The sequence below is a fragment of the Phacochoerus africanus genome, chromosome 1 (genome assembly GCF_016906955.1).
Source record: "Phacochoerus africanus isolate WHEZ1 chromosome 1, ROS_Pafr_v1, whole genome shotgun sequence".
NCBI classification, from domain to species: domain Eukaryota; kingdom Metazoa; phylum Chordata; class Mammalia; order Artiodactyla; family Suidae; genus Phacochoerus; species Phacochoerus africanus.
In genome coordinates this window covers 73,857,829-73,883,473 of record NC_062544.1, presented here as the reverse complement: position 1 = coordinate 73,883,473, position 25,645 = coordinate 73,857,829, and the positions used below count along the sequence as shown (strand labels likewise).

General features: G+C 41.1%; 1 protein-coding gene across 1 annotated transcript in view; it reads left to right on the top strand.

The window, feature by feature from the left end:
- BASP1 (brain abundant membrane attached signal protein 1) overlaps positions 1 to 22,685 on the top strand; it is a 56,561-nt gene extending 33,876 nt beyond the window's left edge. Inside the window, exon 2 of the mRNA XM_047767769.1 lies at positions 21,093 to 22,685. Within this exon, the coding sequence (XP_047623725.1) occupies positions 21,102 to 21,788 (687 nt within the window). The 5' untranslated portion in view covers positions 21,093 to 21,101 and the 3' untranslated portion in view covers positions 21,789 to 22,685. The remainder of the gene's footprint in view (positions 1 to 21,092) is intronic.
- The last annotated feature ends 2,960 nt before the right edge of the window (positions 22,686 to 25,645 follow it).

Below are 25,645 nucleotides of genomic sequence, written 5' to 3'. Positions count from 1 at the left end.
AGCCTGAAGACATTTTAGGTTTAAATTAGTAAGAAGTTTGATATTAAAACAGAGGAAATAGGAGTTCCCGTCGTGGTGCAGTGGTTAACGAATCCGACTAGGAACCATGAGGTTGCGGGTTTGGTCCCTGCCCTTGCTCAGTGGGTTAACGATCCGGCGTTGCTGTGAGCTGTGGTGTAGGTTACAGACGCGTCTTGGATCCCGCGTTGCTGTGTCTCTGGCGTAGGCCAGTGGCTACAGCTCCGATTCGACCCCTAGCCTGGGAACCTCCATATGCCATGAGAGCGGCCCAAAGAAATAGCAAAAAGACAAAAAAAAACCCCAAAAAACCAGAGGAAATAAGTCTTAAAGCACCATTTATCTTGAATGCTCTTGTTTCAGTAGATGGTACCTTGGACAGCCTATTTCAAGTGACATAAAAGGAAATAACAATGTTCTGACGTTGATCTCTATCTTAATAGATGCTCCCTCTCTTATGGATGGTCCTAGGTTATTTTCATTCACCTGTTCTTTTTAGCCTTCCGGCTGAAGGTGTAACTTAAATTTTTTTCTTCATGTTACATGATAATTTATTCTAACAGGCAACATTTATTTACGTATTTAGGATCATTTTTGCAAACCAGTAATTAGTTTGAGACGTTAATACTTATTGCAATAGTATTTTAGACACATGGAATTTTAGGGATGAAATAGCTCGATGCCTTTGTCATAGAGAAAAACCTTTTAGGTCCAGAGCTGTGTGGGGTGGGTGGACATTCACTTGAGCTAGAAGATGCCATCCTCACAAAAATTCTTCTTCCCTTTGGTTCAACTTCATCTATTTTTGCTCTCGTGGTAATGACATAGTAAAATAATTTACCCACTTAATACTATAATACGTTCACTAGGCTTTTCGCATTAACAGACTCATGAGTCATAGCATAGTACTACCTTCCAAGCTTTTATTCAATCCTCTCCTTCTAAGAGTCACATGGAGTCTGTGGTACCTGTGACAGTCTAAGACTGTTGTGTGTTTTGAAATCTCTTGCCACACGCGGATGCCTGGTGTCAATCAGGAAATGTTGTAATCTGTTACCCATCACCCAGCTGGTGTGACAGGGTAGGAAGTTGTGGGAGTGCAAGGTTGGTGATGGGATTGAGTTAAGTAGAACCCTCGGGATCTTTACCAAGACTTTGTTTTTCTTGCTTATTTAAGTTGGATAAACTTTGTCATGTTCAATACATCTTTTCTATCACCTCTACCTTCTGTTTTCAGTGGATGCTGTGTTTGCCTTTGACTTTCTTATTAAGACTATCTATCACAACTCTAGGATTGCTTAAGACTCAATGCTGTCATCGGCATGTTCCATTTAGCAATGTCCTACAGATCAGAGTACATTGACAGTGAACTCCAGACACCCACACATAGGAGCCGTAGGTTGAGTGCATGGGATAGGGCCTTTGATCAACTAGCCGGAAGGAATCTGTGTCTGACTAGTAGACCAAGGGGACCAAGTCACCTCTTGAGGTGTCTCTCCTTGACACCTGAGGTGTCCCTTTCCCTCGTTTGTTTGGTATCAGTATGCTTTCCCACCTTTGCCTTTCAGCACCCCATTTTTAGCAGCTCCCACCTTGGGCCGCATCTCAGACAGTACTTAGAAAATTTGAAGGATGCCCCTCGTTAGCAAAGATTTGGGCCCCCACCTATGTAATTTCTTCTCTAATTTTTTCCAAATAAGTTGACTTTCTCTTGTAGTATATTTGTTAAAATAGGTAAGCCGAACCATCAGAATTCATCCCACAAGCTAGCATTTGCTGTTACCTTTGACCTGTTTAAGAGGCATAATCTTCTCTAACCTAGACTTGAAAGAGCTATGGGCTCTCAGAGTCGACCTGGGTTCCCATTGGGTGCCCTGCAGGTAGCACAGTGTCTGGACATTAGTGGCATTTCTGAAATAAATGTGTAAGAGGGTTTGAATGCTCAGGAAAATCTAATTATATACATATGTTATAGCATATTTGTGTAAAGATGGAAACTTAGAGATCTGAGGGATATAGGTCTAGTCATTAACATTACAAATTCAAATAACCAAGCCCTGGAGAGTTAAAAGCTGCTTGTTAAACACAAGCAGCTGGTAGTGGCCTTGGTGAAGCTCAAGCCCAAGTGTAACAGATGCTTATAAAGATTCAGGTTTACAAAACCTATGCAAGGAGTGGTGTTAGTTCCTTTTCGAAGGGAGTTATTCAGGTGAGTTATTGTGTGGCTTGACCAAGCCGAGAGGTACTCCACTGAGCCATTAAACGGGTGCCCTGTTTTAAGTTCCACATGTCGGGATGGTATTTAGCACTTGGTCAGCCAGCTGAGTACTAGCCTGATGTTGGTGTGATTCAATGCAGTGCTACATTCCCGAGTAGCTGCCTAAGTCCAGGAAAAATGCTCATGGATTCAGGCAATGGGGTTTCTTAACTTGCTTTTCTAAGGCTATGGGAAAAAACTAGGAAGTGGCTGGTGGCTGGCTTCTTGTCTGAATTTTTTATTTTATTTATTTATTTATTTATTTTGCCAAGTTTGAGGAAGGATATCTGGTAATTCTTTCCTTTACTTTGTGTTTGTGAATTTGAGTTTGGCACTTGCCATCTGCCTCTACATGGATTAAATCACGAGCCACTGCACCTGCTGACCCGCAGCAGCCCCCGAGCAGTGGAGCTCAGGGTGGAGACCAGGAGTTGAGGCACTCTGTGCTCTGGGAAAACTGGAAGAGTGGGGCTTCAGATAATTAGATATTTTTAGGAAAAGATTTTATGAGCCCAAGCTTGCATCTCGTATCTAGAAAAACACTAAAAACCTTCGCGGTGGTGTCTGTCTGCTCCTCATGACTGAGTAGTAGTCACCTTCACAAGACCAGCAGCAAACTTCTGTAAAATGGGTGCATGGCTGCCTGCCCCTCCCCCTTCACCTTTACAACTTAATATCTTGATATTTCCCTTTTCCCCTTGGGGTTGTATTTCAGAGGTATCTATCTGAAATACTGCCTCCTGGGCTGTAGTTGAGTGGAAAAAACAAAAGATGTCAGGGTCATCTGTGAGAACAGCCACCCCCAAGGGTGGGCCAGTGAGCCCTGAGGGAACTCAGGAAAGAAATAAAGAAGACTGGCCCAGAGCTGAGGTGCATATCAAAGCAGTGATTCCAGTAAGCCCAGACCTTTACATCTTCCCATAGGAGCTGGTTTTCTGTAAATCTGATTATCTGTAAACCTTTTGTTCCTACTACCTTCCCTTTGTTGCAAAAACACATCCTAGCTCCCCCTCACTTCCTCAGAGGAGTCTCTCAGGGCTACCTGAGATGCTGTCTCCCAGGCTTAAGTCCTCATTTTGCTTAACTCTCGACTTTTTTAAGTTGACATGTTTGCTAGTTTATTTATTTTTGTCTTTTTAGGGCTGCCCCCCTGGCATATGGAGGTTCCTAGGCTAGGGGTTGAATTGGTGCTATAACCGCCGGCTGGCCTACGCCACAGCCACAGCAATGCAGGATCCAAGCCTTGTCTGTGACTTACACCACAGCTCACGGCAATGCCGGATTCCTAACCCACTGAGCGAGGCCAGGGGTTGAACATGCAACCTCATCGTTCCTAGTCAGGTTAATCACTGAGCCACGACGGGAACTCCTAAGTCAACATGTTTAAATGTATTATTTTATAGCTGTAAATGAAGCATAAAATAGTCCCAAGAAAAGGGTTTATTGGTATTTCCATTTTAAAACTATTATAGAACTCCAAACAGGTGAAATGGACAAAACAGCCTCTCAATTTAAGCAAGTAAGATGGAAATACAGTTAGGAAGGGACCTTTCCCTGGGTTGCTTTAAAGCATGTTTTAGGGCCCATTGTCCCTTTTGATTTTCCCTGGAGTATTTTCCTCATGCAGGGATCATTTGGTGTTCCCTGTTGGCATTCATCGTTTCCCAGTGTTACTGAACTCTGGCTCTGCTGTTCACTCCTTGAAAGCTAATACTAGAGAGACACGTATTGGTTGGAAAGGGAAGGTTGCTTTAGTCTGGAGGCTGGCAACCTGGGGAGAAGGCAGACTTGTGTCCAAGAACCAACATCTGTTCTCATCCTTGTAAAATTTTGTCCATTTAGTAACACTTCCTTGCTTTTAAAATCTACAGATTATATCGTGGATCTTGCAGGCTTTAATCAGGAACTTAAACTTTAACAAAAGTGATTGTTGGCCCGTTTTGAATACAGTCATTTATTTGTTTCACTTCTCTTTGACTTCATTTTGAAACGCAAGATGAAGTAATACAAGATACTACCTATTACATATTAACGGGGCTGCGAAATGGCTTTAGGTAAAGAAGTAAACAAATTTATTGAATACCTACTGTGTGTCCTGTGTGAACTATATCCTTTCCTGCAAATCCTCCATGTAAATGCTATTAATGACCTCCTGCCCCCCTTTTTTTCCTTTTTATGGGTGAGGTGAGGTTTGCTGAGGTTAACTTTCCTGCCCAAGTTCATGGAGGTGAACTTGGCTGTTGACCCCACTGTCCATGTTTTCTCCAGCAAAGTAGGGCTGCAGACTTGTTGGCAAGCCATCAAAGTATGTTTGGATTAGAGAAACGCCAGTTTTCTGAAACGTGAACTCTATTTATATAAAATGGATGCTTCTGAAAACAGTATTGTCTCAACAGGGTGGACATAAACTCTGAACAATAATTGAAGCCTCACTTGTTATATAAGAAGAGTGTTTACAAAGCCAAATATCCATCGTGCTGTGCTGTGTCTTTCCCCACCCTGGGGGTGGGGTTGGGCGGGGCAGAAGTTCCTGGGGTGACAAGGGACCCCCACAGCCTGGTATAGGTGCAGGGGCTTCTCTGCAGCTCATAAAACTGCTCTGGTCAGGAGCCTTGCTCTTCTAAACTGGTTGCTTGGGTGGTGCTCCTTCTGTGGCTACACAGTGGCATGGATGAGAGGATTAGGTGGGAAGGATGGTGAGGAGGGTGGGAGCAATGGGATGCTGGAGAGTTTCAGGGAAGGAGTCTAAGCCCTGCTAAGTCTCATTTGTGATTCTGGTAGCAAAGAGAACTTAAAGAGATTTCCCTGGGGCTAACACCAACCCCTTCTGTCCACTCTTACCTCCAGGGTAGACCCCAGACCCCAGCTAAGTGTTCTGCCATTCTTATTTTTAGCTTTGTAACCAGCAGTAATCACACTGGTCTTTGGGATTTTCATGTTTCAGTTTTTTACAGACAACCGAAGATCATTAACTGACTCTGTGTCACTTCAAGAATCCATGTATTTCTCAACCTGTGGCTCCTGAGCCACCAGCTTTGGCTCTACCCAGTCAATCTGAAAAACAGATTCTTATGGAATGGATATTTTTATGTGTGAAACTGAATCACTTTGCTGTACACGTGAAACTAATACAACATTGTGAGTCAACTATTTGCAATAAAATTAAAAGATTCTTGGGATCCACTAATTAATTTATGTAATGAGACTGTGGATCTGTGTCTTATAACGGGCTCCTCAAGTGATTCATATACACAAATTTCACTACTACTATTTGAAACATTATATCAAAATATCAACCAAAAAGGAAATTTGAGTGCCTTTGTTCCAAATGATATCATGAATAAGGAACAAATTGGTATCAAATTCTAGATGCTTCAGTTAGATAGAACTCATTTCCACTCATTCATTCATTACTTGAAAAGCTATGTATCAAGCTTTTGCCATATGCCAGGTCTGGGGATAAAGACAAGCTTTTCTTTAGTAGTTCATGGTTAGGAAGAAATATACCCCAGGTGTATTTTTAGATCTCACAGCTCTGTAGGACTCAAACCTTCACTGTTTCTTCATTGTTCAGTGCCTTAGTAAATATCCAGGATACTCAAATTTGAAGAAGCTGAAAGCATGGCAGAAAGTGTGAACACAGACAGCTTGGGACAAACCTGTTGGTTGAGAAGTTTTGAGAGATGTATTTGATTTGTAAGGAGAGGCTGGGTTACAAATGTCATTAATTGTCACTGTGTTGCTTAAACTCAACATCATAGTAACCTCTTGAAGACTGATACAACATGTACTATTTACCTGTGGATTTAATACACTGTTTTTTAATTCAGCATACATTTACTGAATCCTTCTTTGTGCTAAGCATAACACCATGGGAGAAAAAAAAAATTCTTTGTTTAAAAATGAAGGATTTGTGTACAAAATTTTGGAATGGTTTTCATAAAAAATGATTAAAATATGTAATAGCTTTGGGGTTGGAAATACTATGTTTGCTGTTGGTATATATCTTAGCTGCTGTAAGTTTTTTTCCCTGTGCTTCATTTTAACTCTATGTTGAGGGTTCAAAATTAGTTGTGGTGATAAGACATAATAGTTTCCTGGCTATGTGGAAGAGAGGAAGAGTTTAGAAGTTATCTCAGTAGTTTGCATTTCCTGGGCTAGTTGTGGTTCACTTACTAGCTTTAATGACCAAAAGAGCAGGTGATTCATGTAAAGTCCTATGTTAGAATGCTGTAACCAGGGCTTTTGAAAGGACCATCTCACCCGTTAAGTGCAAATAAATAATGATGTAAGTGTACAGCAGACTCTAAAAAGCATACTAGACTATTGATGAGAATGAATAATACATGTTTTCTGATAATGTTTGCTGTATGTGGCAGGAAACATTAAAAGGGGGAAAAACTCTGCATGAGGTCTGCATTTAGATAACCTTTATATTCAAAGACAAGCTTAATTGTCATCTGCCATATTTATAGCAGCACCATCAGTTCAGAGTTTTATGCTCAAATCTTGTAGACTTAATTAGGAGCTATGTTTTGAAAAAGTGATCTGTGATATGCACATAGTAACCTAAAAAAATGTCTTGTCAATGTCTTTGCAGTGATTTCTGTGTGTACTTGTTTTAATTATGTGATGCATCCTGCTTTAGAGTTTGACATTATGGATGATCCCTGGAACTTGGCCATGTCTCATTTCTGGAATGGAAATTTTGGTTCTAATTTAGCATACTTATTTCTACTGCTAAGTAGAGGCCATTTACTTAACTCAATTTATATGGTTGTATAGACTCTTTCATCTACTGAATATATAACTTGAAAATTGCATGTTTCAGTGGATAGTGAGTCTGTAATATTTTGTGCATTTACCAACCTTAAAACAAAACATTTGTTCTGACGTTATACTTTAGGTCAGTGTTGAAGGGGGGTCAGATACATTTTACTGCTAAAACTTCCAGCTCAATATGGTACAGTATAATACAATATAATATAGTTTAGTTTAGTATAGTATAATATAATATAAACACAAAAGGGTTAATTGGAGTTACTATCATGGCACAGTGGAAACGAATCTGACTAGGAACCGTGAGGCTTCAGGTTTGATCCTCGGCCTTGCTCAGTGAGTCAAGGATCTGGCATTGCTGTGGCTCTGGTGTAGACTGGCAGCTACAGCTCTGATGAGACCCCTAGCCTGGGGGCCTCCATGTGCCTTGGGTGCAACCCTAAAAAGACAAAAAAAAAACCAAAAAAAAAAAAAGGAAAGAAAAGAAAGAAAGAAAAAGAAAAAAGAATCTGACTGGTATCCATGAGGTTGCAGGTTTGATCCCTGGCCTCACTCAGTGGGTTAAGGATCCAGCTTTACCGCAAGCTACAGTGTAGGTCACAGCTGCAGCTCAGATTCAGCCTCTAGCCTGGGAACTTCCATATGCCACACTTGTGGCTGTAAAAAGAAAAGGGGGGGGGGTGATATTATCAACGATGATACAGATAAATAACCAAAGATGGAGGCTTATCTAAAGACCAAGATTAGATGGCCTAGTAAGGAAAGAATAAGGATAGTAATTAGTTCTGAAGAACTAATGTCCTTTTTATAGTTATTATGAATACTGGGCTAGATATTGGCTATGCATTTCTTATCTGAGAAACTCTTAACCCCTTTGTAATGCAGTGAGCTTATTTGCTCTACTTTTGCACATCAAACTCTTTCACAACAAGACCTCTCCTGGTTTAGTGGTCACTATGTTAATTCTTCAACATTTTAAAACATTTTAGTTGATGAAATATCTGTTCTTTTCCTCCTAGTACTTGAGAAATCCTGACTGTTGTAAGAAAGAACTGAGAAGATAAACGACTATTTCAAAGATGCATGATCAAACATTTACTATAAAGACATCTTATTGAGGAGTTCCCATCGTGGCTCAGTGGAAACAAATCTGACTAGCATCCATGAGGACGCAGGTTCAATCCCTGGCCTCTCACAGTGGGTTAAGGATCTCTTGTTGCCATGAGCTGTGGTGTAGGTTGCCGATGTGGCTCGGATCTGGTGTGGCTATGGCTGTGCCATAGGCAGGTGGCTACAGCTCTGATTTGACCCCTAGCCTGGAAACCTTCATATGCCACGAGTGCGGCCCTAAAAAGACAAAAAAGAGAGAGAGAGAGAGACCTTATTGAGTCTTTGGTCAGGAATAATTTGGACTTGACTGCATGCACTTGAGAGTGATGCTAGTGCCCAGTCTTGGAAAATCCTTGGATTTGGATTGTACTCCCCCCTCAACCTCTCATCTGTATAGTAAGGGTTCTTGCTTACCAGCCTTAATCTTGACAGGCCTGTCTGAATCTTCCAAAACCTTGCCCTGTCCATGATTTCTCATGGGTCTTTCCACTTCTCTCTTTATTCTTTGTCTCATCCCATCTTCCCATATATATTTTCAGTGCTTCCAAATCCTTATAAATAAATACACAGAATTTGACAAAATTGCAAATTCTTGCCTTGATGGTGCTTTCACTCCCTATAACAACTTTCTCTGGGGACCTTGGCGAGTATCTTTGCTGGCTCTTTGCGTGCTCTTTGAGCCCTTCCAAAGAGGCCTATATCTTCACTCCTACCTGAGTCACTCCAGGGTCAGCAGTTAATAACTCATCACAAGATCAAATTGCGCAATTTCTGTTTTTTGTTTTTTTGGTTTTTTTTCCTTTATCTTTTTGCTGCAGAGTATAACTCCTCCAAGCTGCTTCCCCAAATTCTCTCCTCTTCTGATTTCTGAGACTTTTTTTTTTCCCCTTTCTGGAAAAACACAAACACAAAACTGATTTTCTGCTTTCTGCCATCTAAATACAAACATTCTATTAGGCAACCTTAATACATTATATTTCACCATCCCTCCAAGGAGATGAGTCCTCACCTACCTCCTAAATGTAAATAGAGCTTTTTTATACTCTTCACTGGGTTCTTCTTGTTTGTTTGCTCCAACATGAGTACTTTCCACTTCCTCATCTTCATGTCCATGTAGCTCAGTTCATCTTTCAAGGCAGTTTATCATGATGGTTAAGAGACCTCTCAGCCCCACCACATCACCAGACTCCTAGTTGTGTGATCTTGGGTAAGTTATTTGGCTCCAACATCTCTTTGTTTCCTCATGGTAAAGTGGAGGTAGTAATGGTTTCCTTCTTTGTAGGATTGATGAGACAGTTAACAGGTTAATAGATGTAGTGATTAAATAATAAGACAGTCCTAGACAGAGTAAGTACTGTGTGTATAATTATGTACCTTTTACTGCTGTGGCATGCACAAGTTAGTGGGCTAAGGATCGAACCCAAGCCACAGCAGTGACAATACCAAATCCTTAACCCGCTGAGCCACCAGGGACTTCCTGTGTATGAGTGCTTTTGCTATATCTACCACCTCAAACTCCAACTTCTGTATGAGACTTTTCTGATCTCTTCACTCCAACTGAAGGTCATCTTTTCTGGAGAAACTAATTTTTTTTTTGTCTCTTATGAGGTTTAACAAATTGTCTCTGAATGTCTTAACCCTCTTGCTAGACTAGAGTAGGTTTTTTGTTCTTAGGTCCTTTGCCTTGTCTTAACTTCAAAACATTTTTCTTGAATAATTTCTGAAGATTTAAAGTTCTTAAGGCTACTCTGCATGTCGGATTTTTGATGAGAGATCCTCAAAGATGCTTTTAAGGACGTTCCATGAGACTAGTCTGTCCTTGGTGAAGGAGATCAATGGAAGTATTGCTTGTGATTAATTTCCTTTCCTATAGGAGGGCTTTTTCTGACTTTGAGGGTCTAACTCATTTTAATCATGTCTTTGAGAAAATTAGGGAGTAGCAGTGTGAGTGTATGTGTGTCTGTGTGTTTTCCAAATATTTCTTGCCCATTTTACAGTACATTTTTACAATGTTGAACATGTGTATTGTGACAAGGAAATAAATTGTCTTTGAGAGTTTTCTCTAAAATTTTACTCATGGTATTTAACGGGTTTGCCTTAGAAATTTAGACATGGTTTGACAACTCTTACTTTAGTTCCCTCTCCCCAGAGGACATCCCATCCCCTAAATGTTGAATTGCTGAGTAGAAGCTTTCACCCTGTTAGATACTGACAACACTCATTCTAACAAAGAAAATTCTCACCAGGCATTGATAAAACCTGAGCAAGTCATTATGACAAAGCACATCCTGGAATACCAAAATACACATAGGCTACATTTTCTTTATTTCCTTTTCCTCTTTCAGAATAAAAGTTTTGGCATTCTCTTATCCCAGCATTGACCAACAACTTGGATTCTTTCAGCCTGAGTCATTATAAACCCAGTTTGTCTGGCCATGTTTGTCTGCAGATGCAACATATGAGTCAGTTCTAACTTCATATGTTACCTTTAAAAAATCAATAATGGAGTGCCTTGTACATATATACTTTTGCAGCCCTGAATTTGCAGAGTGACACAATTAATATACTATGGCCACATATTTAACTTTGTCAAGAAACATTGATTCATTTCTCCTGATTCGATCAAAACAAAAATAGTCTTTTGATTCTGTTTCCATCTTATAATCAGAAGAAAATAGATCTGCCTCACAGATGGAAACAGGATCAAAAGGAGACTATTTCTTGTCTTTGATCACACCATGAAGCAGCAATGAAACCAAAAATAACACTTCAGTCTCTGACACATACTGTTGCATATTCATGTTGGGTTTTGCTAGAGTCATATGTTTCTTCGTAATCTAGTTAACATCATCCTTAACTTTAGTCCCCTGGTTCTCGATGAAATGGTTAATTAATCCAAATTTGTATTTTCAAAACAGAAAATTAGCAGTGAGTGGGACCTTCGTGTGCTTCAAATTGTCCGATATAGAAAATGCCTGGATGTTAGCTCAGAGAAAGAAGATATAAATAGAAATAGCATGTGAAGTCATAATACAGTAACTTTCACATCATGTCATTTTCTTATTTTGTTTTAATACACCAGTTAATATATACCAGTTATTTTCATTGTCACAGAATTGCATTATTGTTTATTGACAGTGAAAAATGTAGAAATATGCTAGTGAGAAATGGAAATGGGAGATGGTCATGGAGTGTGTACTATTTGCAAGAAGAACATAGTGCATTTAATCCCCATAGTTTGAGGACAGCTACCGCCTGAAAACTGTGTCATTCTGCAAGATTGCATTTTCTGAAGAGGGACAGTGCTATAATTGGGGCTTGCATTTTTCCTCTGAAAATGTGGACAACACTAACTAATGGATATAACCCAACAAAGTGCTGCCTAAATGAAAATTCATCAGTCACGAATGGTGCATATCAAAAACATCAAATTCAGTACCTGGGCTGAGATGAACATTAACATTTAATTGTTAGTAATTTTGCCTACCACCAGAATGCAGAATTGTGTTGAAAGCTGTTTTGAAGACCCAACCCTCTAGAGGGATTCTGCTAGGATGTATGATACCATGCTACTACCTAGATCTGCCTCAAAGGACTGAGATTTTAAAGTTAGTGGTAATAGTTCTGTTGTTGTTTGTCCAACTCAAAACTACCTTTGGCCCAACAATTTCCCCTTTCTCTCTCACCTACACCCAACCAGACTACTTAGTGTTTTATTTCAAAGACTAAAGAAAGGAAACTGTAAATGATACCTCCTGGAAATCTCACATTTTATTAGAAAGCCAGAAAAACATCTTCCACAGTGAATAAAATATGGATTTGAGTCTATCCTGGTGGGTAGGATTGTGCCTTCCTATGTCTAAAAACACTGACATTTGTCTTGACCAAAGGAATATATAGGCAGAAGGGCTGTGTTTTCACTTAGTTACCAAAGGATATGGGAACTTCAGTTACTGGAAGGGACAGAACTTCTAAGAGACTACTGAGGTCAGCCCAATGGCTTCACTCACCTCAGTCTGCCAGACAACTCCTTTCTTTATGTTTTTTTTTTTTTTGGTCTTTTTAGGGCTGTACCCCTGCCATATGGAAGTTTCCAGACTACTGGTCGAATTGGAGCTGGTGCTGCCAGCCTATGCCATAGCCATAGCAACGCCAGATCTGAGCCCCCTCTGCCATCTACACTACAGCTCATGGCCACACTGGATCCTTAACCCACTGAGCAAGGCCAGGGATTGAACCTGTGTCCTCATGGATACTAGTCAGTTTCGTTTCCACTGAGCAACCACAGGAACACCTCAGCTGGCTCCTTTCTTAGCCCTGGGGAACAGGGAAACCATTCTAGTGGGCTTCCTGACTCCTAATACCATTGCTTTACCTTCAGTGAAGAATGAAATCAAGGTTTAAACTCTTTATACTGCTAGATTCTTTTTCTTGCCTCTGAAGGTCCTGCTAGGGAAGCTTATAGGATAGAATATTTGACTTCAGGGAGTTCCTTGGTGGTCTAGTGGTTAAGATTCAGCTCTTTTCACTTCTGCATGCCAAAGCAAAAAAAAAAAAAAAGCCTCAGTTTTTAACATAAAACTAATCAGGTTCTGAACATTCGAGAAAATCCAAAGCGGGCCATATTCAACAAGTGAAAATTTTTTTCCTTAGAACTAATATTGCATATTTCTGCACTCAAAACAAAACAAAAGATTCCTCCCAAAGCAAGTGGTATAATCGGCTGGTGGTAGTAGTGCTGGTGACTGGTGTGGTCACTTCTTCAGACTTATTGAAGGAAGGATGTCTGGGATTTGATAAACATTTGGATGTTGTTTTTTAAGTTTTTATTTCTAATTTCTAATGAGTTTCATATATGTTGAGATTATGCACAAAGAAATAACAACCGTTGCCGTGAGCTGTGGTGTAGGCCGGCAGCAACAGCTCCGATTAGACCCCTAGCCTGGGAACCTCCATAGGCTGCAGGTGTGGCCTGAAAAAGACAAGACAAAACAAAATAGAATCATAGCAATAAACCAACTGGTTGTCAATTTAATCTTCAGGGTGCAAGATGGTATAAGGTTTTTGTGTAGGTGTGGGTTTTTTTTTGGGGGGGGGGTCACACCTACAGCGTTCGTAAGTTCCCAGGCTAGGGGTTGAATTGGAGCTGCAGTTGCCAGCCTATGACACAGTCGCAGCAATAGCAGACCTGAGCCACATCTGCAACCTTCACCACAGTTCACAGCAATGCTGGATCCTTAACCCCCTGAGTGAGGCCAGGGATCGAACCTGCATCCTCATGGATCCTAGTCAGGTTTGTTACCAGTAAGCCACAATGGGAACTCCTGGTCTAAGTTTTTATGATAACAATGGTCAGGAGTATAGAACTTTATTGTTTTCATCCATTTGAGCTGGTGTAACAAAGTTCCATACCCCTGGGTGGTGTAAATAAACAATAGAAATTTATTTCTTATCGTTATGGAAGCTGTAGAATTCTAAAGCTCAGGGTGCCAGCATGGCAGGTTTCTGGTGAAGGCCCTCAGGATAAGGGTTGCCATCTTCTTGCTCTATCCTCACATGGTGTAAGGGGCCAGAAAGCTCTATGGGGACCCTTTTATAAGGGCGCTAATCCCATTCATGAGGGCTCCACCTCTTGACCAAAGGTCCTACTTACTAATACTGTAACCTGGAGGGTTAGATTTCAACGTACTTTTTTTGAAGAGAAAATAAATAGAATTGATCATAGCACGTTTATCTCACATATACCTTTTGGTTTAGTACTATAAACATCCATACATATATATGTAATTTTTCTTTTTTTCAGAAAGAGAACAAGCCCTAAATATCTTCAAGGGGAATTTGAGACCCAGATGGGAGGTGACTTATTATCTCTGTCTATTATAGTATCTTTATTATAACATAACATTTAAAATTATTTTTTGTCCCTAACCCCTCCCCCAATTTATTTTAGGGGGGCTATAGTGGCAATATATAGCATCACAGGTTTTTTTTTTTTTTTGGTAGGTCTATCTTAGTATTCAACTTGGTAGTTGAACATTAGCTTGTCAACAGGATTTCCTTTTACAAAAGAAAGGCTTGTTAGCTCCAAGACTCAGCACAAGCCTCCAAATATTTGCTTTGGAGAAAGAATGAAAACCTAATACGGAGGCCATTTATTACTTTACTTCATGTACTTATTTTTGAGGACAAAATAATCCTCACCTTACCTACCCTCCCTGCTAGGAAGTTAAGCTCTTATGTGCCTGGAAGACACACCTTTAGTTTTGTATAGGTTCATAAATACACACTGTCATTTATTAGCAAGTCATTTGCTGCCAATAGACAAAGAAAAGTTGTGTCAGAAGTGACTGTAATGTAGTAAGCTGACAACACTATGAAGTCAGTCTGCAGAGGTGGTAGGTGTATGACACAGATGCGCTTTCTCTCTGAGTCCCAGATGGAGGTGCAGGCAAAAGAGACCCAGGCTGGGGGGCTCATGAACGCCATCCATCTTCCCTCTAATTTTCATGACTTCTCCCCTGTTTTCCCACGTCCCATCCCTGGTTGCTTTGATCACCTAACCATTCTAGAATGTCCCTTTCTCTCTTCACTTAAAAGCAAAATTCTGCATTGTTTATAGCCAAGTGGGATGAATCAACTAGAGAGCGGCTGGCTTTTATAAGATGGGGCGGTGGGGTGGGGTGATAAGTCACGAGATAGCTATGGGAGATTGAAAACACTTTTTTAGTATCTTAAAGATAGTCAATGATTGGTACTTGATAAAAGAAAATTTTCCTCTGTGGAAAGTTGGAAAAAAACAGTGAGCGGCATTTGACTGTTACTTTCCCTCATAAACTTTGCATGTTTAATTTCTTAACTGGGATAAGGTGTAGCTCAAGTTTTTTGCCTTTCACCTATGTATATAATAAGAGTCAGTAAATCAGTCGTAACCAAGGAATTGGATTCTGTTTTCATCCTAATAACTGAAAGGAAGTTTTTCTTGTTTCTTTGGACCATGTGATGAAAAGGTGGTGGGAAGATGAGATGGTATTTCTTCTGTGATCACTCTAGTATCAGCTCAAATTGAGAGGAGATAAATTTGATAACGAGTCTACAATATTTACTTATATCTGGAAAATGATTTCTCAATGTAATAGACTGTTTATAGTTTTAAAAGACTGTAACCTCAAGAATCTTAAGTATATAAGAGATTCAAACCAAAGAAGTAGACTGATTTTAATATTCGCAAGATGGTGACAGCAGATGATGGTACTTCTTTTCCACACATACCCAGTCCGCAGGAGCATATGCTTGGGACACATACCTAAAATCTCCTTGATGCCATTTGAAAATTGTTTTTAAATATTTCAGTGACAGTGCTTCTAATTCCTGATTCTGTGTGTATTTGTGTGGGCCCTTGGTCCTGCTATTCCTTTGGGCTTTTACAAACACAGCATTATCTAAGAACTGCAAAAGTAAATGATGAGGAAATGAACTAATATTTATTGCAGGCCCATGAAATGTCAAACATTGTACTGATGTCTCACATTAAATTTTCTTAAGATTGACATTTCCTATGCTACAGGAAATGAAAGGGCAATGAAGTTAAGTCACTTGCCCAGGAATTCAGGGCAGGTGTGCTGTGCAGATGTGATTCATAACAATATCTTACTGCGTCTACAATGACACAGTGTGCAAAGTCTCAGTGAAATAAGTCCTGTCCAACATTTTCCAGAATAAACACAGTGAAGGTCCTCTATTGCGGTTGATTAGTTGTTTTCAATGCTAATTTGAAGCCCAAAGTCTATAAATTTGGCCCTGATAGCATAGAATTCTCCTATGATTTTAAAGGATGACTCTGAGTGTGCTTTCCTTTGAGATGTTTTACCTGATAAATCAACTTTAGTGTTTGATGTTGTATCAACACATAAAGCTTAGTTCAGTACATCAGCATGGGTCTGACTGTTCTTGTTCTGCCACTCAATGACTAGTGAATGTCCCCAATGTGAAGAGATACAAGCCCTTAGCTTAGATTTGGGTTTAAGTAACTTCCAGGGTGTATTACTATTTGATTGCTTTTTGTGGTTGTTTTGTTTTGTTAAACTTAGAAGTTCTAACTTCTGGCTTTCTACACCACCTGATCTCTTCCAAAATTAGAAGCAATAGAAGTGAGAGAAATAATTAGAATATATACCCACCGCTCCTTATTTCTTAAGGATCTTGGCAAATGGGGTAATAAAAAGTTTAGGGGAGATAGAGGACCTGAAATTCAGGTTTTGTCCTTAATCTTGTCGACAGCTTGAGTTAATAGATTTCAAGTTGTAATTTATTTTTTTATAATAATTTTTATTTTTTCGGTTATAGTTGGTTTACAGTGTTCTGCAATTTTCTACTGTACAGCAAAGTGACCCAGTCACACACATACACACATACATTCCTTTTCTCACATCATCCTCCATCATGCTCCATCACAAGTGACTAGATACAGTTCCCAGAGCTACACAGCAGGATCTCATTGCTTATCTCAAGTTGTAATTTTAATTTATCCCTGGATGTAGGCAAGGTTTTTACCCATAATGTCTTGGAATATACTCAGATTACTCTGCTTTTGCAGGGTTCTAGTGGATGCTATTAGCCCCCCTTTGATATCTCACTATAACTAACACAAGAAAATTAGCAAAAAGTAGGAGTCCATTAACTTTGTGTTTGAAAAACAGAAATGGAGGCACACTTTCTTAGAATTTGATTATGTGTGTTCAGTTTACTACCCGGAAACAAAGAATAGAAAGTGGCCCTGCTGGAGTTCCTGTTGTGGCACAGTGGTTAACGTATCCGACTAGGAACCGTGAGGTTGCGGGTTTGGTCCCTGGCCTCGCTCAGTGGGTTAAGGATCCAGCGTTGCCGTGAGTTGTGGTGTAGGTCGCAGACGCGGCTCGGATCCCGCGTTGCTGGGGCTCTGGCGTAGGCCAGCGGCTACAGCTCCGATTCGACCCCTAGCCTGGAAACCTCCATATGACGCGGGAATGGCCCAAAGAAATGGCAAAAAGACCAAAAAAAAAAAAAAGTGGCCCTGTTTCATAGCACCTGTGTTAGTAATGTAGATTTTAGGTTTGTAAACCAACATGACCTTGAGCCTCTGGGGACAGCTGAATAGAATTTCATGCTATGGGGGTTAAAAAGGAGCATTCAGAAGTTCCTGTCTTGGCTCAGTGGTTAACGAACCTGACTAGGAACCATGAGGTTGCAGGTTTGATCCCTGGCCTTGCTCTGTGGGTTGCCGATCCAGCGTTGCCATGAGCTGTGGTGTAGGTCGCAGATGCGGCTTGGATCCCGCGTTGCTGTGGTTCTGGTGTAGGCCGGTGGCTACAGCTCCGATTGGACCCCTAGCTTGGGAACCTCTATATGCCGCGGGAGCGGCCCAAGAAATGACAAAAAGACAAAAAAAAAAAAGGAGCATTCATAGGTTATGTTCATACACACTATATTTGTATTTTGTCTACTGTTCTGTAATTTTCAAGTTGGAGTATGGGTTTCTATTATAGAACTGGGTGAAGAGCCTAAAGGCAGACCTGTCAGATTTTTTGTTTCTTAGCTCTAACCTAATGTACCAAAATATCCTGAAATATCAGAGCTGGCATTATTTTATTTTTGACATGCACCATTCATGCATAGTGGGTAATTAAGAATTCAGTGAAAGAATTGTAAACTGTGAATTTAAAGCACTGCTCTGGTTTACTTCTGTGTTTTCATTTGTTGCTGTGTGATTGCATAGAGGATAACAGTACATTTAATAGTATTTTTACCACTTAGTTTGCTCCCACTTCTGAGGGAGAAATGACCAAAAATTAAGTCAGAGCCCACTGGATGCCTGAAGTAGGTTATGACCAAAACCCACTCTCTTTTTTTAAAAAGCATGAGAGAAATTCTTACTTTGATAATGTGATAAAGGCCTTCATTGAGAACAGGAACAGTATTTTTGTCATCTTTTGGTTTATTGCTTTTTTTTCTTCCCCAACTATTAAAGTCATTCCAGACAGGAAATTCACACGTAGAGTGGCAAGACAAATTTTGACTGATGAACAGTACTCTCCTACCCAAAACTTGGCTTTCAAATACAATAAATGTAGGTTATTCACTGTCATCATGATTCCCAGGAATGGAATGAGTAAGCAGCCAATTTTCTGTTATAAATGAATAATATTTTAAAAAAAAAGAAAAGACTGGTCAAAGAGTACATTATATTATTATAACTCTTCCTGGAGTCAACCCTGCCTGACCTAGAGCAGAACAGAACCAGGAGGTCTCTCACCTGCTACACCTGTTTGTGGGGACATGGGGCAAGGCATATGGCTCTCTTCTCTTTCTCCCCCTTCCCTCACCCCTGGGCTTATTTAGGTCTTCCTAAGGACTAAAGGGCATATTGGCATGGAATTGCTGCCATGCTTCATCAAGGAAAGGCAAGTGATTTTTCTCTAAGGAACAACGTTTCAGTGGATTCCCACTGATACATGATGCTAATAAAAATACACGTGAACAAAAAGAAATGCAGCACCTGTTTAGCTACAACAATGGTTCTGGACTTAATTTATTATCTATAAATTTATAATTGATCATTGATGTGGATTCAGTACCAGGGGGGAAAAATTCAAGACTCAAATATATTCACAGGTTACTATACCCCAATCACATCAACCTCCAGAAAGTTGGAAACTTAACTTTGAGTGAAAAAGCCTGTTGATGACCATGGAAGTTGTGTATCTAGTTTGGATTCTCATCAGGAAATTGATAATGAAGGGCATGTGTACATTACTACAGAACTATTTCTTATAAGCCAAAAACACCTTGAAAGGCAGTGAATGCATGTCTGATGCAACTAACAAACTAAATGTAACTGACTGCACCATTGCTTTTCTTTTCTTTTTAAAGATTTTATTAGAGGAGTTCCTGTTGTGGCTCAGTTGCTAATGAACCCAACTAGTATCCAGGAGGATATGGGTGGGCTGACTCAGTAGGTTAAGGATGTGGCATTGTCCTGAGCTGTGGTATAGGTTGCAGACACAGCTCAGATACCATGGTGTTGTGGCCGTGGTGTAGGCCAGTAGCTGCAGCTCCAATTTGACCTCTAGCCTGAGAACTTCCGTATGCGGCAGGTATGGCCCTAAAACGAAAAAAAAAAAAAAAAAAAAAAAGAAAGAAAAGAAAATATTGGAATATAGTTGACTTACAAAGTTGTGCTAATTTATTTCAGGCATACAGTGAAGCAAATCAGTTATACCTATACACATATCCGCTCCTTTTCAGATTCTTTTCCCATATAGGTTATTATGCAGTACTGAGTAAATTTCCTTGTACAGTAGGTCCTTGTTACTTCTGTTTTACATATAGTAGTGTGTGTCTATCAATCCCAACCCCTAATTTATCCCTCCCCACCCCACCCCAGATTTCCCCTTGGTTTCAAAATCTTGGACCCTGTTTCTGTTTTGTAAGTTCTGTTGTATCATTTTTATTAGGTGCCACATATTCATGATCTCATGACACTTGTCTTTGTCTTTCTGACTTCACTTAGTATGATACCATTGCTTTTCATTTCTTGGATGATAGTTTTCCTTTAATGGGTCCTACTTAATAATGAGATAGACCAGATTCCTCCTTGCCTTTGGTCTTTAAGATATGTGTGCTTATATGAATATGTGTGTGTGTGTGAATAATGGAATTTGAAAGGAGTTTGAGGTTGGAGATTATTTTCTTGAAACTTCTAATTTGTGATTTTCCAGCTGTGCCATTTCTCTAGAAAGTGTGTTAAAATTATGAAGCCTTTTACTAACTATACTATAGACCTAAAATGGCTGTCACTGCCATTTTGTGCACATTAGATGTTTGAGTTGGACCTTGGAAAGCAGATGAACAAATACTGCTAGCTTCTCTTTACAGTCTTAGCCTTTGAATCACAGAGTCTTTGTTGACTTTTGCTTGCAGCTTAGTATGTGCTCAGCTTGCTACAAGTAGATACTTTATAACAGAGCTCTTGACTTTTTTATGGCTTACTTAAAATTTTTTTTTTAATTGTGGCAAAATACATGTAGCATAAGATTTACTGTGTTATTTTTTGGCAGCCCTGCAGCATGTGGAGCTCCCAGGCCAGGGATCAGATCCCAGCTACAAGTTCGACCTAAGCCGCAGCTGCTGCAACGCCACCAGATCCTTAACCCACTGTGCCCCACAGGTATCAAACCTGCACCCCAGCACTCCCATGAAGCCACCGATCCTGTTGAGCCACAGTGGGAACTCCTGTGTTAACCGTTAGTGTACAGATCAGTAGTGTTCTGAACTCCTTACCCTGTAAAGGGAAGTGTTTTTCTTTCTCCTTTTTCTTTTTAGGGCCTCATTGATGGCATATGGAGGTTCCCAGGCTAGGGGGTCCAGTCAGAGCTACAGCTGCCGGCCTATGCCACAACCACAGCAATGTGAGATCAGAGCCATGTCTATGAGCTACACCACAGCTCACAGCAACCTCAGGTCTGTAACCCACTGAGCCAGGCCAGGGATCAAACCCGCATCCTCATGGATACTAGTCGGATTCATTTCTGCTGAGTCACAATGGGAACTCCACAGCTCTTAGACTTGACACTGAGGCTGCCCTCAGTTCTGCAGGCTGGGAATCCCAGATAAAGGTGCAATAGATTTGGTGTCTGGTGAGGACCTACTTTGTGACAGTAGATGGCTGGTTTCTGGCTCCATCCTCACATGGGGGTAAGGGGTGGGAGAGCTCTGTGATGGGCTCTCTCCTAGGAGGGGACTAATCCCATCCATGAGCCCCCCCCCCCCCCCCCCCCAATACCGTTGCCCTGAGAGTTAGGATTTCCACTCATGAATTTGGGAGGACTCAGGCATCCGTCTAGAGCCCCAAGTAACTCTTTCCTGTTTTGTGTTGTGTTGTGTTGTGTTACAGAACTCCAAGATGGGAGGCAAGCTGAGCAAGAAGAAGAAGGGGTACAATGTGAATGATGAGAAGGCCAAGGACAAAGACAAGAAGGCTGAAGGAGCCGGGACAGAAGAGGAAGGAACCCCGAAGGAGAATGAGACCCAGGCGGCTGCAGAGACCCCAGAGGTGAAGGAGGGCAAGGAGGAGAAGCCAGAGAAGGATGCTCAGGACGCTGGCAGCAAGCCAGACGACAAGGAAGGCGAGAAAGATACAGAGGCGGCCAAGGAAGATGCGCCGAAGGCAGAGCCCGAGCAGACGGAGGGAGCCGAGGGCAAGCAGGAAACCCCAAAGGATGCTGAGCAGGAGGCGGCAGCCGCTTCGGGCCCCGCGGCCGGCGGTGAAGCCCCCAAGGCTTCGGAGGCCGAGGCAGCGGAGCCCGCAGCCCTCACCAAGGATGACAAGAGCAAGGAGGCAGGGGAACCCACAAAGACTGAGGCTCCCGCAGCTCCTGCCGCGCAGGAGACGAAAAGTGACGGGGCCCCAGCTTCAGACTCAAAACCCAGCAGCACTGAGGCTGCCCCATCCTCCAAGGAGACGCCAGCAGCCACGGAAGCACCCAGTTCCACGCCGAAGGCCCAGGCCCCCGCAGCCCCCGCAGACGAGGTCAAACCTGCCGAGACCCCGGCAGCTAATTCCGATCAAACCGTAGCAGTCAAAGAATAACAAGGACAGCCTCTGGAGAAAAGAATACCGCTTAACAATGATCTGTCTCTCTGTCTCTCTCTTTCTCTCTCTCTCTGTCTCTCTCTCCTACACTAACTCGTTTCAAATTGGAAGTAATGATACGTATTGCCCAAGAAAAAGGATGTGGTCCCATCAAGGGAGGGAGGGAGGGGGTGGGGAGAATCCAAATAGTATTTTTGTGGGGAAATATCTAATATACCTTCAGTCAACTCTACCAATCAGTCCTGGAGTTTAAAGCGCAATGTCTGAAAGTACAGTACATCTCTTTGTACCTGAACTGCTGTTACATGCACTCCACCACTAAGATCCGAAACATCTTGTCTTCTGCAAGGGGGAGTCGGGGGTGATACGTTTTGATTCTGCCCGCAGGGCCTGTGCCAAGGCAATCAGATCTTTATGAAAGCAGTATTTTCTGTGTTTTCTTTTTGATTTACAGCCTTTCTTATTTTGATATTTTTTTAATGTTGTGGATGAATGCTAACTTTCAGACAGCCCACTTAGCCTGTCCACATGTATCTCGATACCAAGACTCCATTCTTCCTCCCCAGGTATTTTTGGGAGGAACAAACATTCTCTCATCCTACTTAGCCTCCCTAGATTTCTCATGACGAGTTAATGCATGTCCGTGGTTGGGTGCACCTGTAGTTCTGTTTATTGGTCAGTGGAAATGAAAAAAAAAAAAAAAAAAAAAGTCTGCGTTCATTGCAGTTCCAGTTTCTCTTCCATTCTGTGTCACAGACACCAACACACCACTCATTGGAAAATGGAAAAAATAATAATAATAAAAAACAAAAAAAAAGTACAATGGATGCATTGAAATTATATGTAATTGTATAAATGGTGCAACAGTAATAAAGTTAAAACAATTAAAATGAAGTGATGAGGACTGCTGGTTTTGTTTTACCACCACTCTGTCTCCTTGGTCATTGGCTCAGTAGTGAACAGAACAATGTATTGGGTATTTTCTTGGGTGTGTTTGGACAGAAGTCTGGAGCAGGATCCTCAATGTCATCTGTTTTAAAAATCAGCTGAGTCAGTGTCAGTAAATCTTGGAAGAAAGTAAACTGGAAACTTAACTATGTCTATGGAGATATACCCTTTAAAAATGTGGTGTGATTAATTTAAAGTCACAAATACATTGAGTAAAAGATAAAATTATAAATGGACTGTGTCTTGAAGGCTGGGAAGAAGAGAACTATCAGTTCTTGTAGAAGTGTCACATGTAAGATGTAGGTTGTGAAACCACCCAAAATTGCGATAGAGCCCAGAAAAGGGGATCTGAGTATAGGCCGTGCTTGAGATAGCAATGGAGTGAATACAAGCCTGGACCTGACTTGTGAAGTGAACAGATTACTGTTCAGGTTTTGCATTAGTGACTTGTATGGCTTTTGAGTCATGTCCAACCTGCAGACTTCCCTGCATCACCTACAGAAGGGTTAAGGAAAAGACTTTTTCTCTTCTGAAATATTCAACAGTTGGTGTATATGCCTGGTGATGATCTTATAAGATCTATAGCTAGTACCAACATGTGACATCACTCCTTCATCTTTTGATTCCTCCCCCAGTTCAAGTTCCATGTATTCTGTAGATGAGGGAAGGGGTTGGAGGATTGGTGTTAGCAGTGGCTTTTATGGAGTGGCCAGTCGTGTGCATCAATTCTGTAACGTAAGAGAATAAGGAATTGTCTCAGATCTCTTGTAGTGGTTTGAGTCTTTTCCAGTTGGATATTAGAAACCACACCTCACACATAAAACACTTAAAAGTGAATTTAACCCTATCCACTACAAAGATTTCTTGTAATTTGTTTTCTTTTTGGGGGGCCACACCTCCAGCATATGGAAGTTCCCAGGCTAGGTGTAGAATTGGAGCCAGCATGCACCATAGCCACAACACTACCAGATCTGAGCCCCATCTCGGCTTGAGGTAATGCCAGATCCTTAGCCCGCTAATTGAGGCCAGGGATCAAATCCACATCCTCATGGATCCTAAGTTGGATTCGTTACTGCTGAGCCATGAAGGGAACTCCTGAGGCCTATATTCCTGTTGGTTACAATTTATGATCAATTTTTTGGCACTTTTGCTTCTTGTTTCTATAGTGAAATAAATTTAAACTCTTGATGCTTGAAAGCACAACAAACAAGAAATATGTAAACATGTTAACCACCAAGGCACTGTTTTAGGTAAGAAAAAATACCAGAGGAATGTCCAAATTATTATTAGTATGTTCTTGCATATATAAAATAGCTCAGGGGTGGGTTGGTAGTGACGGCTGGGACATAACAGATTCTATGAACCATGGAGGACATTTAAATGGTTGCTAATATTAAGTACTATGCATTTCTTGCAGATAGATGCAACTAATGGAAGTAATAAATTCACTCTTCATCCCCCTTTTCTAATAAAAACAGTAGATTTTTGGAGTGATTAGATCAGCCTTCTGGTTAGTGTATATCACAATTAATTACAGCTTAGGGATTAAAGAAACTAATGAGACAGTTTTCTTAGTTTATTTACACTTAAAAGTGTGTGAGAGAAGTGAAATCTGAGCTACTTTTCTAACTCAGGTGTCCAAGCAGTTAAAAATTTGAGAGGTGTTCCCTTGTGGCACAGTGGGTTAAAGATCCACCGTGGTGACCAGTGGCTTGGGTTGCTGCTATGGTGTGGGTTTGATCCCTGGCCTGGAAACTTCGATATGCTGTGGGCATGGCCAAAAAAAAAGTATGAAAAATGTGGTTCCCCAAATATTTAAATCAGAATTTTTAACCTAACCATGGCTCACGATATTTTTTACCACACTTAATAAAAACAGCTTGAGTTCCCATTGTGGCACAGTGGAAATGAATCCAACTAGGAACCATGAGGTTTCAGGTTCGATCCCTGGCCTTGATCAGTGGGTTAAGGATGTGGTGTTGCTGCCGTGAGCTCTAGTGTAGGTCACAGACTCAGCTTGGATCCCAAGTGGCAGTGGCTCTGGCTCTGGCTCTGGCTTTGGCTGGCAGCTGTAGCTCTGATTTGACCCCGAGCCTGAGAACCTCCATATGCTGCAGGTGCAGCCCTAAAAAGACAAAACAAAAACAACAAACCAACAAACAAACAAAAACCTGAGTTTGAAACTGTACATTCAGCAGAAAGTGTTTTATGTGTGGGAATGATTGGGTCAGCCAGGAAGGGACAATGTTGAGCATCCATTTTGATTTTGGATTAATTAAAAAATTGCTCCCTTATCTTGAATGATCTTAAGTAAAGGGAAGGTGATGCACAGACTTGTGCTTAACTGGCAAGTTATTTGAGGAGTCACTGCCTGTTTGGCTCACTAACTCATGTGTGTTTAATATCTCCTTTACCAAGAAGAAAGGGTCCCAGGGCCTAACACTTGCTGGAACCTATGTGTACACTGCAAGTAGGAAACTAACAGGAATGGAAATGAACTTGTCCTCGGTGACCAGCTTTGCCCTCCACTTTGAATGTCCTGCCCAGCAGCCGAAACTGCCTCTGCATGATAGGGATGGACCCAAGTCCCCAAGAGCTGGAGTGTGCCATGCATTCCATGGTGATCCTATCTGGCCTCAACCCTAAGAGTGGACCAAATTCAGCCTGTCCCTAGCCATTGAGGCAGAGGCCTCCATGACCATGATCCAAGAACACCATCTGCCATTCTTGGATGGTCTCCTTCCTTTCAATGGGGTCAAGACCCAGGTCCAGTGTACATCAGGGAGTTGGTTGTCAACCGTTTGGAGCTGACAAGATCTAGACAATCTTTCACTGCCTAAGTTGGGGAAATTATCAAGTGCCAGCAACTAATAAAGTTTGTTCTCATAAAGCATCCTGAAATCTTA